Source organism: Sinocyclocheilus anshuiensis, unplaced genomic scaffold (genome assembly GCF_001515605.1).
Source record: "Sinocyclocheilus anshuiensis isolate Anshui unplaced genomic scaffold, SAMN03320099.WGS_v1.1 scaffold195, whole genome shotgun sequence".
NCBI lineage: Eukaryota > Metazoa > Chordata > Actinopteri > Cypriniformes > Cyprinidae > Sinocyclocheilus > Sinocyclocheilus anshuiensis.
Window position 1 is genome coordinate 2877385 of NW_015548236.1, and position 15872 is coordinate 2893256.

Sequence of the window (15872 nt, forward strand, 5' to 3'; positions counted from 1 at the left end):
ATATATATATATATGTGTGTGTGTGTGTGTGTGTGTGTGTGTGTGTGTGTGTGTGTGTGTGTGTGCGTGTGTGTTTATTTGTATTGTTTGTCTCAGTGTGAAGGTGAAACCAACAGCAAGGCCGGAAAGAGACGATACGAGATGGGGGTATTCAGCTGACGGTATGCGGGTAAGACAGGCATCTCTGGCTTGCCCCAATTTGCCGCATGTGATTGTCCAATGGATCTCTAGCGCATGTTCTCCCGTCAAGCCAGCAAACCTCGCATGGAGCTTCTTAATCCGCTCCCCTGGTGCCTTGTTACCGGTTTGGCAGACAAGTCTCTGAGCGTGCAGCATTATCATTAATTCAACATTCAAAATTTCTCCCTTCCGAATACATCACTCCTTAATTTCCCTCGCATCTGCACATTTCGGTGTGCTACCGGGACCGGGTGTTCGTGGAGGAGGAATAATGAGCCAACCGTGCTCGGTTAACAAATCCCCTTGTTAAAAAGCTAGATGAAAAACATCGTTTTAATGTGAAAGAAACTGCATGTGGGTCAATTTGTATGGGTATGTATGAAAGAGTATAAATTATGATAGATTTTTGCGCTATCCTCCAGTCATTTAAAAAAAATAATGTCCTTGTCTCCTATCACATTTTTGTTTATAGGGTGTAGTACTTAAAATGTATTTGAGTTAATATGATATCTCTGTTATCAATATCTAATTTCTCCAAAGATTATTTAAAAGTCCGTGGCCTGACAGTGTATAAGTCGACTCCGTCTGCACAACATATATCTTCATAACTGGAAAACATCCAGTTTCGAAACTTGACTAAAGCAGATTGCTGTTGTGTGCAAGCTGCTTTGAGTAGTTCATGCGATGACTTATTAAATACTGCCAAAGTGCCCAAAGCTGATCCGGATAGTACCCGAAGAAACTATAGCCTCCTGCTGTCGTCTTATCTTGTTAGTGGCACTTCCTCCCTCTGGTCCAAAGACACTGAAGATGATTTGCTGATGACTGCTGGCGAGAACGTGAGGAAGGCCTCAGTCCTGGTCGTGGGCGAACACGAGAAGTCTGCGTTGTTGGACCTATGTGGGAGCCCGTTTGACTGACTGGCAGCATGACAGGCAAGGCAAGAGCATGGGCTTCCCCCGGGACCAAGCCCATGACCCGGGCTGGGATACAGTGATGGGTGTCTGAAGGCGCACAGCAGCTCAGGACGCGGGTATGGATGCGATAGCACCCGAAAACTGTCCAGCGAGCGCAGAGGATTGGAGAATGGGCCCCCAGTGGCAGAGGCTGAACCTGCAGTCACACCGCTGAGTGGAGAGTAGTATGGTAGAGGAAGGTGAGATTGAAACGGATAGGGCAGGCTGCCGGTAGCTGCAGCATGGCTCATCATATAGGTGTAAAAGGCGGGGTCGGCAGGATGCGGCCAAGTCATAGCCAACCGCTGTCTCTTGTCCTTCATGCGACGGTTCTGAAACCAAACCTGTAACCAAAAGTAGCAAAGTAGGCATAAGGTAATATAGGCCTAGCCAATTTCGATGAGCAATAAACCAAGAGAAATGGTCCCATAATTAAACAATAAGAGGTCAGACATCTTTTATAGAATTGTGTTTTGTAACTTTTTAAAATTCTCATCGTTTGATGAGCATGCTCGTATTGATTGATTTATGGAGCAATCTTGGCGGGGTTATTTTTATATCCATAGTAGCTCGATGGTAATCTATCAGGCCACCTTTATCAAAATAAATATCTGAAAATGAACGTAAAATAGAATCGGAGGCGCAGTGTATTACCTTTATTGTTGTTTCCGGTAAATTTAAGGCAGCTGCCAACTCGCACCTACGTGGCCTGGACACGTAATTTTCCCGGTAAAACTCTTTCTCCAGTCGTGCTATCTGCTCCCTCGTGAATGCTGTTCGATACCTTCGCATCTGGTCAGAACCATAGTTGAGAGCACCGGGGCCTGAGTCCATATTATTGTCCACACCGACTTCTTTACCGTGGTTCGAGCCCATTGCCAGTCCTTACAGGAAAAAAAAATCATTAGTGACATAACATTTTAGGACATAGGTCACTGGTTACCGATTTATTATTATAGCGTTCATACTGTATTGCTTGCGAAATGCGATATATATTTTTAATATTACTGAGATTTCTAACAAATAGCCAAAATAGCTAGCGCAAAAAAAAATTAATTACAAAAAAAACAAGCTCAGAGATAGAGACTGCATGTTTTATTAGCTCTTCTCCATCAGTGTCCATTGGCGAAAAGCTGATAAAACATGCTGTCTCAGTCTCTGAAAATATTATTATTATTTCCAAACTATAGACTAAACAAATAACTTGATTTGATAATTCATTTAATTGAACTAATGTGCACGTCCGAGGAAAATTATTTGAATCATTTCTTTGTTGATTTGTGTATTAAGAATAGCTGTATACTTCATTTATTTTTCTTTAAATAATACGTTTAATTCTAAATAAGAAAACAAAAAGGTATGAACAGACTCCGTAGTTAAGCATGTATTACATTGTTGTGTTAAAGTTAAATTCAAACGTATTACAATGGACATTCTTAAACATTGGGGGTTTTTTTTATAAGCCAGCAATTTCACACACAAAAAAAAAAGTCATTGAGATGTTGGAGATTGGTGTAAAATTACTTGACAACTTGTTAAAGCCTGGACAACACCCCAGATACACTGTGGCCTTGTAATTGACTCGTTAATTCAAAAAGCTTGCAATAACGTAACAGGAGCTGACAATCGAACGCTCTCACAAACAGTGGGCTACAAGTCAGATCGATTAAGCGTGGTAATTTGGTCGCTTGTTTTCTTAATAATTTCACTCAATTTAGAAACATGAGAAGAAAATACGAATAAATACATTCAAATAAACAATAATACTATGAGCCGCAGTTTTTACCTTGTCCACTCGGGTAATCCATGCTCTCTGGGGTACAACTGACATCTATTTCCTCATAGAGGTCTGATTCCGCATCTGAGCTGCTGGCATCTTTGTTAGGGATGTCTGACAAATCTCTATCCGGCGCGGAGGGCTTGCTAGCAAGTGACACATCTCCGTACTTTCCGCTACGTTGTCCCATTGTCGCGTCATACAGGTTTTGCGAAGAAGGCACGGGGTTTAGGCTGTTCTGGTTAATTGGTTTGTCCGGTAGATTGCGCATGAGGTCTCCAGTAGCCTCAGTCGAATTAGAGCTAGTTTTGGAAGACAGTGTGCCAACCTGACCACCCTCGGCGCGCATCAGCATGTCCTTAGCGCTGTCCATAACCGTTAGACGAGAACAGAGTGCCAGATCTCCTGGAGCTTGGTAAGACAGTTTGGAGCAGCAAACGCAGACGAGAAGCTGTGCGATGCGAGCGCTCGAGAGTGCTGCACGAACTCTGGGAGGGATCACCATTGCCCTCTCTCTCCTCAAGCGCTGTCATTCTTAATAGGGCAGTCGTCATAATAGAAGGCTCAGTGACGCCACACGTCGATTTAGAGTGAGTAAACAGAGCGGGAGAGTAGTCTAGCAGAGACTAGAGGTGAATTCAAGGCTATAACACAAAACATCACCAACGGCACATCACCAGCTAAATACTAGAAGCATGTAAGATGCACATCTTGTACATTTAAGTTACAAGATAATTACACTTTTTGGTAGAGTCATACAACGTTTTTGACTATTCATGTATTTTCTTCTTAGAATTCTTTTTCACTGCTTGTTAACATTTTTAACTGATGTTGATACTCACAGTAGACCCAATAATAACCAGAATGTCAAGACATTTTTGCTTCACTGAACTCTGATAATTTGGTTAAATAATATTCTCACATAAGAGAAGAAAAATGGTTGAGGGCTTTTTTGATGGCTGAAAAAAACTAATGTCCATTAAAGAGGACAGTCAAGGTTTGAATAATGTGATAGAACGCAGATATGGTCAAACCCTATCTATTATCTCCCTGTCTTGAGCCCCCTGGATAAGAAGGAGTCATAATGGCAGCCTTTCGGAATATATTAGCACATGTTCTTCGCCGATCAACACAGTCAGTGCGCGTTAGAAGACGTCAGACTGAATGGGAATATTCCAAAGATGAGGAGGGCTGTCTCTCCGCCAGCAGCGTAATTTGAAGTGTACAAGTTCCATCCTTTCTTGTTTCAGCGCACCATCTCAGTCACGCTCTCTTCCCTTCGCTCTTTCTCCCGCCCCAACTCGATCTTCCAAAGTGGTGTCAAGTAAAGTGCAAAAAGGTCAGGTCCTCGTGACCAAGAGTAAGAATAACAGGCTATTTGACATTTAATTAGATTTGTTTGAGCCGCGCCAACAATGCATAGCCTACCCTCACCGCCTGCTGGCGGGAGGCAGCTGTCCAGTTTCATTTTCTGGAATATGTTTCAATTTTAACTTTCCAGGATTCAAATGATTAGTCTAGTCACAATTATTAGAGCACATTAATTTCACAATAGTAGCATATATTTGTGTCATTCATGCCGATATCAAATGAACCATAATAAAAGTAATAAAATAATGATGGAACAGATAAAATATTGATCTTCAAATCCTGCCCATCATTACAAAATGCAAAAGAGTTGTTTTTGTCTTATAGAATCCAATTTTACGTTGTTTTTAGCCTATGTATTTATGATAATCTTCATAAATACGTTTTCAGTGTTTTCTTTATAGAATTTATATTTGACATTGTTTATTAGATCTCATTGTCTTGTTTTATTTTTTTAGACATGTTTACATTTAGTTTTATGTTCATGTCTTACATAGTTGAAAGCATGGTAGCAGACTGAAATGGACAAAGTTCAAAATCCTGTTCTGTGTCTTGGTCATTGACAAAACCAACACTTTAATGATGGTAAGGCTTATGAGTTTCGGGCTCCAGGAGACGAGTCTGTTGGGTATATTAAAACATATGCAAAGATAACCTAGAGCACTGCTTGCTTTCAGGGAGGAGGCCACTCCCTCCTGCTTTGATGTCGGAGTTCAGGCAGTAAAAATTCACAACAAGCTGTGATGAAGTTCAAAACCTTTAAAGAATATAGCCTCGGGAGGTTTTAACTTGATATTACTTCTCAACCCAAATAGCTTTAATCGTTTTTGGTGGCGTAATATATATAGCCCGCTACAACTGCGTGGCCTTTCCTTATAACCGCACTTAACAACACCGATGATGCACCACAGAGGCAGCAATAGGATCATAACCTACTGGGATATAATTAGTTAGACTTCTTTATCTTAATTGCAGGCTAACCACCCTCTCTCTGAAAAACAAGAGACGTTTTCCGAAAATAAGCCCAAATGTTTTCATTCAAATACAATATTTAATTTTAATTCGGCTACGTTCATTAAAATAGGCTAATTACAATGCTCATGTAGGCTATTTCTTTCTACATAGAGCAAGTAGCCAGGTTAAGAGTTAATTAGTAGAGTATTTTTTGAATGTTGTAATTGTTTTTTTTTTTCGTTTAAAAGGCTTTGTTGGAAACGGTGATTAGGCCTATGCCTACATCACTACCATCCTCTCATTTCACATCATTCTTCGTCCATGTTCTCCCCCTCTCGTTTAGCGTATGGGAAATCCGGGGACGTTTTACAAGCGCTTCTACATAACCGCCTTGAGTGGATGGGACACGCATGTTGGAGAGTGACGGCAAACGCTCTATTTGTGTGGCCGCTGTGACACAATCATCAAAGCTGTCCTCGTGCGCCCTCGTCTGTTGGAAAAAATAAGAGCTCTCTCTCTCTCGCTCTCGCTCTCTCTCTCTCTCTCTCTCTCTCTCTCTCGCTGGCTTTCTCTCAGTGGCCAATTTTGGTGTTCCTTATTGACAAGGAAAAACCGTACATTTGTCTTCCAAAAACATTTGAGACATAGCTACCTATAACGAGAACCTGTGAGATATCATAAAATAGTACATTTGAAGTAAACTGATGGTGCAAATAAAAAGTAATGTTAACAAATAAAATATAAGTAGTGCACAAAATGTTAAATAAAATGAGTTAACAGTGCAGAGTACTCTGTAGCAGCTTTCCTGTAGCGCAATATAGTTATAGCACTAGCAACCCGGGTCCTGGTTTCAAAAAATGCGTAAATGTGAACTAAATAAGTAGAAAGAATAATTCAACTAAGAAATATTAACTGTGCCAGTAATTCTAGTTAGTTCCTTATAGAAGGGCAATTTTAAAATGAATCATTTTATTGTAATGAGCATAAAGTTGAATTAAGGAGACAGATTCAGTCTTATTACGGCAGGCAGACATACAATATTTCACAGCAGTGCTTGTGTCAAGGTTGTCAGATGTGCAGTGTATCTTTTTAAACATTTACAGGATGTCTCTGTGTTTTGTAGATTTTGTCAGAAAATTAAGTTGTGTCTTCTGTATTGATCACAGTGTGGGCACAACCTTTCCGCTTGTGGCAGCCATGTTTTCATGTCCTTTTCTAGTGAGGCTGTTTTTGAGGCTTTACTTTGTAAAGGTGACTTTCATTTTTTTTCCAAATGATGTGCTTTCTATGACCAGATAGTACTTTACTTTGTTGTTGTGTTTCCCAATGGGTGATCTAATTTTGTTTTAATTTTTGTTGTAATTTGTTTATTCTCATTTGTTTGGTCAGTGTCAGTGTGATGGGGGTTAGATGTTAATGAAACATCAGGACTTAAACTAGTTGTCACTCTTGGTACTGCAGAGCTTTATAAAATGTTTTCAGAATGTGATTAATTCCTTATTAACCGGACTTTTGCTTAGCTGTGGTTTTGTCATGTTTCTTGTTCTTTCGTTGACCCTTTTTAGCTTGCAAAACGATAATTATGTATTAATGCACCCATTTTTTCTCTCTAATACTGCGCTAATACTTCGGTATACTTTGTATTTCAACAATTGGTGCCGTCCAATCTTTAAGGTAATACAGTGAGGAATAAAAGGTATAGATTTCAAAACAAACCTAATTGCGTAAAATTGTTGATAAAGCCATTTGATTTTATTTGACTAAATCAGTATGTTTGGGCTCACAAATGTGGACCCTTGTGTCTTATTTTGTGTACATTCCTACACCGCCAATAAACCTTTTTGTGGGCGGACCTTTCAGGCGTCCTTGAACTTTAAACAATCATATATTTGTCATTCTCTCCTGGAAAGCGCAGGCACATTTATTGCATCCTGTACATTTTTGTACAGTCAAGTCTTTAAAGTCGCTATATCGACGAGTTTGTGGGCTAGACCTCCTTGAATATATTCATTTCATACATTACTCCCACACTGTGTTGCTCATTCCACAAAAACCTGATAATATTCTGGCATTTTACAAGGGTTATTCTCCTCAGTTATCTATTAATAATGATACTCTGGTTCTGTAATTACGACTGGCTTCCTTGTCTGACGCGTTTTTTCTCGAACGACAGAAATTTCAACACAAAGTTTCCTTACGAGAAACAGCATCTTAGCAAGTTTATGTACGTTTACCATTTTATTTTGTAGTGTAGGGCCTATTCCCAATTCTATTTTTTTTCCCCACGAAGCTTACTTAGCAATATCCATGTTGTCATTTGCATTCGCTTTCAGTGTGAAACAGTTGTACTATCACCTGTAGGCCTATTAATCAGTAAGTCATTTAGTGGAGCAGAGAAGCATCATATTTAAAGGGATAGTTCACCCAAAAATTTAAATTCTGTCATTATTTACTCACCCTCATGACGTTCCAAACCCGTAAGACCTCCGTTCATCTTCGGAACACAAATTAAGATATTTTTGAAGGAATCTGAGAGCTCTCTGGCCCTCCCATAGACAGCAAGGGTCCTAACACGATCAAGGTCCAGAAACATAGCAAGGAGATGGTAAAATAATCCATGTGACATCAGGGGTTCAACAGTAATTTTAGGAAGCTACGAGAATACTTTTTGAGAGCAAAAGAAAAAAAAACCGACTTTATTCAATGTCTCCTCCGCATCACCCAGCGCCATTTTGGAGAGTATCCACTGAATGTAAATTGCATATGCTGTTTTGTGTCAGCTGCGCCACACGGATACGTTGTTTTCGTTCAAATCAAAGCGTAAACGACATAAACAGCGTATCCGCGTGGCTCAGCTGAGCTGACACAAAACAGCATTGTGTTGAATAAAGCAAAACAGCAACAACGAATTGCAAAACAGCAAAGAGGATTTGTTGAATAAAGTCGTTTTTTTTTTCTTTTGCTCACAAAAAGTATTCTGCTAGCTTTGTAAAATTACAGTTGAACCCCTGATGTCACATGGATTATTTTACCGAGATGTCCTTGCTATGTTTCTGGGCCTTGATCGTGTAAGGACACTTGCTGTCTATGGGAGGGTCAGAGAGCTCACAGATTCCATCAAAAATATCTTAATTTGTGTTCCGAAGATGAACGGAGGTTTTACGGGTTTGGAACAACATGAGGGTGAGTAATTAATGACAAAATGTTCATTTCTGGGTGAACTATCCCTTAAACTGTTATCAGAAAAATGTTGAAGAGATGACAAATTTATTTCACTTCCAGTGTCAAGTGTTTCCTCTTGGTTAACAGGGTTGATTTAGGTGATCTTTTCTTTGTAGAATATAGGATCACGTAACTAAACCTGATCTCTAGTTTATTGTGGTTTCTTATTGACACATATTTTTCCTTGTCAGGTTTAGTGGGATTAAATAACATAATAGACTCATATGTTGCGGTTTCCGTAATTCGGGTGTGAGGGCAGATCAGAGGGGAATTTTAGGCCTAGTCGCGCGTCGACTGCACCAGATCCGCCCATCGTGCTTACCAAACTTCCGCTAGAGGTTTAACAGCTGTGCCCAACTTGAACTTGACCATGGCGAGCACAGAATGTAGTCGCCACCTCCCCATTTTAAAAGTTTCAGAGGGCGATTTTTCTTTTAATATGTGGCCAGTGTTAGCAGAAATGTGTAGTAATTTAATAGCTTACTCTTTAAGCAGAACTATTGCACAAAAGGTGCATTGTGTCAAAATAACACCTTCTACCACACGTCTGCAGTGATCCAGTGGCCAACTAAAGTACGCTTATCTTACTTAGAAGAGTCGAATGTCAAAACGCGCACTTTGGTTTCCATTTATCATAATATCCAGTCTTAAATATTTTGTAGCGCATAATGTTATGAACTTTGTATTTAATAAATGTTTTGAATTTGTCTTTAACTCAAGCGCTAGCTAATTTTTTTTTTGTTTTATGAATGTATTTTGGATCAACAGAAAGACGAATCGAATGAGTTTCACAGAAGTGTCTGTTTAAAATGCTGATCAAGGCCTTCTTTGAATTTGGGCTTCTTTACAGACAACGGTTAACGACGAACGAGTATCAAACTGTGAAATGTAGTTTATTTTTCATATTAATTCACTAGGATTAGTCATTAAGGGTTAATCTTTAAACATCGCCATGATTTTCTGCATGCAAATGCACAGAGGCGATTTAAATTGCACAGTGTAAATAATATATATATTTGCGAATTTAAAATTTGTAGTGTTCTTTTTACTCATAAATTAGATAAAATAATGCATTTCCTTTGCATGATTTTTTTGTGCATCATTACCGTTGATTAATTCGTTTTAGGCATTCGTTAAATATAGGCTGTACATGGGCAACAAAGCAACTGAGATACAAAACTAAAGGCAGCATCGTTATATATTCTAATCGAGAAAATCATTTTTTTATCTCATGTCAATTAACTATTATTTAACATTATTTTTTTTGTTGTTTTAACTAAACACTTATTAATTAATATATTGAAAAAGAAAACTATGTTTGGTGCCCAGTTCTCCTTACTATGAAATGCACTTTACCTTCCAACTTGTTTGATTCAGTGCCTCGTGCATCTACAGCCAAATATTAAAATTAATTTAGGCTCTTATCAAATTTTTTTCAAGAACAGTTGAGGATGCCCGCATGGCATTATTATTCTTCACTATCGCTAAATATATTGTTTGCGGTTATATGTATTATTTTATAATATTTATTATTTAAAAAATACTATTTTGGAAATTCATGTTAAAAATATTATATTAAAATATTTTGGTTTTGCAGTGAAAATTACCTATTCGCTGTTGTTGTTGAAAACACGTTGTTGGCTAAACAAGAAATATCACAAAACACGGGGAGTAAGTATCATTGTGTGATAAGAAATGTGTTATTACTCCTACTCTTCTTTTAGTGTCTATAGAATCACACATGTATCCCACATTATTGTTATCCAACATACGCAGCCTTGTTACGCATAGATCACAACACTACTGCGCTATATGCTCACCCCACAGTATTAAGCTAATTTTCTAAAAAATTCTTGTTAAACCCTAATTTCAGTTCACTACAGCGTGAAATCTTAGTACGATTTTTAAAGATAATAATAAAGTAAGCCGTGCTGTGTGTTTCTCTGGACAAAATGCTTAATTTTAATTTGCCAATTTATTTTCTAATGCATATTTGGTAGTGAATGTGTGTTCTGCAGGCTCTTGTGTTATTGTTGTGGTTCAAACATCGTCCGATAAAGACAATGGATGCGTTCACTTTTAATTTTGTCATCATTGCATTGTCATTACATTTATTAATGCTATTTCATTACTTTTAGTAATTTAGATGTGTGGAATAATCAGAAATTAAAATTACATAAACTGTTTATTTAAATTTTGTGATTTGCTATAATAAATAATTTGATTGCCCACCTAAGTAGTCTCTTTTGTATATTTCTTATTGTGTATCGTCTTCGAAAAAGCACATAGGAAATGTTTTACATGCACGCAACTGTGTAGTATTCTACCAGCAAACAGCCAATGTCCGAGCTACCCAGACAAGAAAAGGTAGCTTAGTTTATACATCAGGAAGAAATTAGACTTCTCTCTTTCTTTCTTTCTTTCTTTCTTTCTTTTTTAAACAAAACTACTCATGGAAGCGTTCTACTTCGAATTCAGTGTGTTGTTTTATGAATCAGCATTATTTAAATATGTATAATTACATTTAACATAAGCGCTTTGGACTGCAACTTCATAGTGTTATTGTTCGAAATTTCTGAAGGATAAAAAAATCACAATTTTCCTGCAACATCAGAACCAAATAGAGAGTGTGTTGATTTTTATTCCTGCATTGGAGCAGTCCGAAAACACGGCGCCCATACAATACAATACTGTTTAGTTTGACACTTTTCAACATCCGTACCTAAATACATGGTTTCCTTCCAAAACAAAAAAAAAGCAGCTGTATTCTAACCCACATCTAACTGGTTAAGATACAAAGTCGAATGTAAAGGGTGTTAAATTGTATAATATTCTCCACGGATTCGCTAACAGTTGTAACACAAAGTGGCTGGCCAGTACAATTAAAAGGCTTCTGTGACGTATCTCATCCACCAAAGATTTCTCACCATTCGACTCTTCTCCTTTGTAAGCTTTTAGGCTGGCCATCAAAGCCTGAATAGGCCAACAGGCATAGTGTTGCGGCCAGACGGCAACTTTCAACTTGACCTTGGCCTGCAGACGCGTCAGCCCCGCACGTAAAATGCACAGACGAATAAAGGGGGTGTTCTCTGTCTCCGCATCTTGTAAACAAAACGGAAGCCGCCGCAGCAGGACTTCATGCCACGTTCAAAAATTGGACCTTTTTCTTTAACCGCCATCACTTGCAACCAATTTTCTAAGTATTGTGAAAATAACCTTTAGATTTCGTTGTTAACCGTTAAAGGGCACACCTGGCTTGCTTTAGCACACTTGTATTGCATCATAAGACATGCAACGCTTTCAATTTGTTGAATGAAAGCCAGCCTAATGTTTGAGGATTATAGAAATAAGTCACATTTAAGTAACTTTTTTTTTTCATTTTTATTTTGACGATTATGTAATTGCTAACTCCTTTTTTAAGCAGTTAAGACGAGGCACAATAATCATTAAAACATTTTTTTGAATGTGTCTACTGAAGCCTTAATCTTTAAGTTGATTGAAGGGCCACCAAGGACTGCACAATGGCAGAAACTCACAAATGGCTCTCAAACGTACTTGGATGTTTGCAAAAATGAACGGGAATGATCTTATTCGCTTACAACTACGCAATATTCGTTCAGTGTTTACTCCAGCGCCAAGGCCTATTTTAAATAACAAAACACTAATGCAACATTTGTTTTAGGTTTTTAGTAAAGTGGATACAGAGATGAAATCTCATGAAGGACCACAGCATTTTTTTCTTTCTTTCATTTTTTCGTTAATTTAGGCTACTTACGCATCCCTTCACCTTTTAGAGCATCTTGAAATTAATGGAATCCTTTGACAGATTGTCATCTCACATCACTGGATTTGTTCTCGGTTTAATTGTTAGCACTTGAGCTGATTATCGTCCTCGTTTACATATCACATGACCAGTTTTGAGCCAATCAAGGCGTCATTCTGGTTATGCGCAGGGTGCGTCAGAGTCGCTTGATTCTCGCGGAATCGACTATCTCCTCTTTTTCAGTCTCGGGGCTTCTCAAAAAAGAGCCATACGTCTCAATGTCCGACGGGCTATGACAACGTCACTGCTTCTCCGCCCGCGCTGGATTGACCCGGTCATGTTTCTCTATGATAACGGTGGCGGCTTGGACGACACCGGCAAGAATATGGAAGGGTTCACGGGAGGTAATTTCTCGCCGAGCCCGTGCAGGAATTTGATGGCTCACCCTGCCTCTCTTGCTCCCAGCGCTGCTTATCCGTCAAGCGAAGTGGCTCCCGCTGGAGCGGGTGAGCCTGGGAAGCAATGCAGCCCCTGCGCAGCCGTCCAGGGTACAGCCAGCGCTTCAATTTCCTACGGATATTTCGGTGGCGGTGGATACTATCCTTGCCGAATGTCCCACCACCACGGGGCCGGTGGAGGAGTGAAGACATGCGCCCAGTCCCCCGCCTCTGCCTCACCTTACGGGGAAAAATACATGGACACGTCCGCTTCTACAGGCGATGATTACACCACCTCACGCGCCAAAGAGTTTGCCTTCTACTCGAGCTATGCCTCGAGCCCGTATCAGCCAGTTCCCAGCTATCTCGATGTTCCCGTAGTCCAGGCAATGAGCGGGCCTGCAGAGACCCGGCATGAGTCCTTATTACCAATGGAGAGTTACCAACCGTGGGCTATCACAGCTAGTGGCTGGAACGGGCAGGTCTACTGCACCAAAGAGCAGCCACAGACGGGAAACGTGTGGAAGTCGTCTATACCAGGTGAGGCTAATGCCAGAATAAGAAACAAACAAACATTCCACAGAATTAATACATTTCTTATAGCTGTCAAAGCACTATGTTCATGTTGCGTATATAACAAAACACCCTTAAACTTTTATCGTTAAACATATTTGAATACTTTTATTGTCATTTTTGTCTTCAGAGGCAGTGTCTCACGGAGGGGCAGACAGTAGCTCTTTTCGCCGCGGGAGGAAGAAACGCGTTCCATACACCAAGGTGCAGCTGAAGGAGCTTGAAAGGGAGTATGCTGCAAACAAGTTTATCACCAAGGACAAACGCAGGCGGATATCCGCTCAGACCAACCTGTCTGAACGACAGGTTACTATCTGGTTCCAGAACCGACGGGTAAAGGAGAAAAAAGTCGTTAACAAATTAAAAAGCAACAGTTAGCTTTGCTCTGTGTAAATGCAAGTGAACAATTTTAAACAGCGATGGTCCACACACACTCAAAGCTATGAAATTATATACGTTTTAACGATTTTTTTTTCTTGGACTACCGCTTTGAAGTGACCACTTTAGATCGGACAAGGTTGTTGGTGACGCGGTGCGTCATTTCTTGGCTGCAAACGGTGTATGGCCATATTACCAACTCAGGACAAAGAGGGCCAAAAGATAAGTTTGTTTGTTGAGATTATTTTCTGCTCACCAAAATATCTTGTGGAGAGAAATACATTGGATATTGAAATTGTGATACTGTAACTCTTTACAGTGTGGTACGACTTTTCTTTCACCACCTCCAGTGTCGATTATAATTGAAATTATACTTTGCTTGAAATCTCAAATTCATGAAATTTCGTCTCATGCTGGAGAATATGAGGTATGGAGCCTGTAGTATATTAAGGCTATGTACAATCTGTGGTTATATTTGTGCCAAAATAATATACCCTTCACTATAGACTTACTCTGTGTTTGTGTGTTAAAGAGTAGGCTACCGTAAGTGTGTTTTGTCGTTGTAGTGTTATGCAAATCCGTCCTAATAAACCATTCATAAGAAAAATATGTATGGCGACGAAATAATTTACACTTTTGTATTGCAACATCAAACCACACGCTAATATTAACCATTATGGCAAGAATACTAAACTTGAACGTGAATTGAATTTAACGTTGACTAGCTCTTTGTAAATGTAGTAGCTAGTTGGTACAAGCAAGTAATGAACCTGTTGGATGGTGTCCAAAACTTTATGGACTGTAAAATATGTCTTCGTGAATATACATTTTTTTCTTGTCCATAGACTGAAGTAAAAAATGATGCATTTGGATTTGTTCTCGAGCGCCTGCGAAAATTAGGTGACTGCGTACCTCAGCCGTATGATAGAGCAATTGCGCCATCTTCTGATGTTCATTTGTAAGTGAAGCGGCTGGTCTTGGTCATGTTAATTATTAAATGTAATAAAGCTTAAAAATAAATAATTTTACAAATTGAATCACACACAATAATCTGTTATGTATCAATGTATAACTCATTCACTTTATGTTTGCCTGTCTTAGAAGTTATTTTCCACCGCGTAGGCTTATGTGTATTAATAATATAAAATAAGAATAAGAAAGCAAAAATGAACTCAAACAATAAAATATATACAAAAAAAAAATAACCGAACACAGGAAAATTTTTTAAACAATTTTTTTTTTTAACTGTATTATTAACAATAAAGTTTTGCCTGTTTTGTTGTTGAGATAGATTGGATCTGTTTACATTGCTTGTTGATTATGACAATTATCAACATGCAATGTAAATTATTATGAGCGCTAAATTCATGTACGATTACATAGTTATTCTACATAGATTAAACATTTTAATTGCCGAGTAATGGATTGATTGAGACAGAAATTAATTTGGTCTTGTAGATAGGCTAAATGTTAATTTATTCAAATTACACATGACGATACGTCTACAAGTAAGAGTCCTTTATTAAGAACATCGTGTGTTTATCAAGCCTCTGGCGTTTAGGTCAATATCAATCTTTAAAAAAAAAATGCGCCATGTTTTGCTCGAGTCTTATGACATACCAGACATTTAATTTAAATTAAATTATTTTTTTTATTTTATTTTGTTTATTTCTTAAAAAATATATACATTTTAAATCGTTTTTTAAAATATAATTCTTTGAGAACAACTAGAATTTGGATTTTTACGGCTTCCTAAAAATGCTGCTGCTGAATGCTCTCGAGTTTTGGTGATTTGATCTTTCATTTTATTTTTGGAGTAAAGTAGGCCTAGCTTTTGGAGTAGTACTTTGTTTTTAGTTATGTCATGAGTAATTTCAGATCAGGTTTGATGGGGTGTTACAATATTTGTTTGGCATATAGGAGAAGCCACACGCTCACGATCAGACATGCATGTAAAAAGCTTTTTTATTTCTTTATTTTAGCTTTCCTCAGCAAGAAGCTGTGGTTTGCTACATATAAATCTTATGATCAACTAAATTTAGCAAGAAATACTTTTTTATCAAGATGGGAATACAACGGTAAACTTTCAATTCTGCTAACTGCTCAAACTTATACGCATTATCGCAGACAAAATCGGCTAGTCTGTAGGCCAAAAATATAGACTAATTATACAAATATTTAAACCTTCATTTGTTTAACCCTTGGTTGGCACAGTTATGAAAGTAAATTTCAAAGTTTTAGAGGAAATTTACCACCCTGGTGTC

The 15872-nt window shown here is 38.5% G+C and overlaps 2 protein-coding genes across 2 annotated transcripts; one reads left to right on the forward strand and one right to left on the reverse strand.

Moving 5' to 3' along the window:
- Positions 1 to 62: 62 nt before the first annotated feature.
- LOC107654696 (homeobox protein XHOX-3-like) lies at positions 63 to 3376 on the reverse strand. The gene is made up of 3 exons (XM_016441886.1): positions 2923 to 3376; positions 1791 to 2020; positions 63 to 1480 (listed from the first exon to the last, which is right to left on the reverse strand). Exons 1-3 carry the CDS (start codon positions 3284 to 3286, stop codon positions 944 to 946), a joined length of 1131 nt encoding a protein of 376 aa, XP_016297372.1. The 5' UTR covers positions 3287 to 3376; the 3' UTR covers positions 63 to 943.
- A 9029-nt stretch (positions 3377 to 12405) lies between these two features.
- On the forward strand, positions 12406 to 14215 carry hoxa13a (homeobox A13a). Its single transcript, XM_016441887.1, has 2 exons — positions 12406 to 13197; positions 13361 to 14215. The coding sequence occupies exons 1-2, from the start codon at positions 12513 to 12515 to the stop codon at positions 13606 to 13608; spliced, it is 933 nt and encodes a 310-aa protein (XP_016297373.1). The 5' UTR covers positions 12406 to 12512; the 3' UTR covers positions 13609 to 14215.
- Positions 14216 to 15872: the final 1657 nt, after the last annotated feature.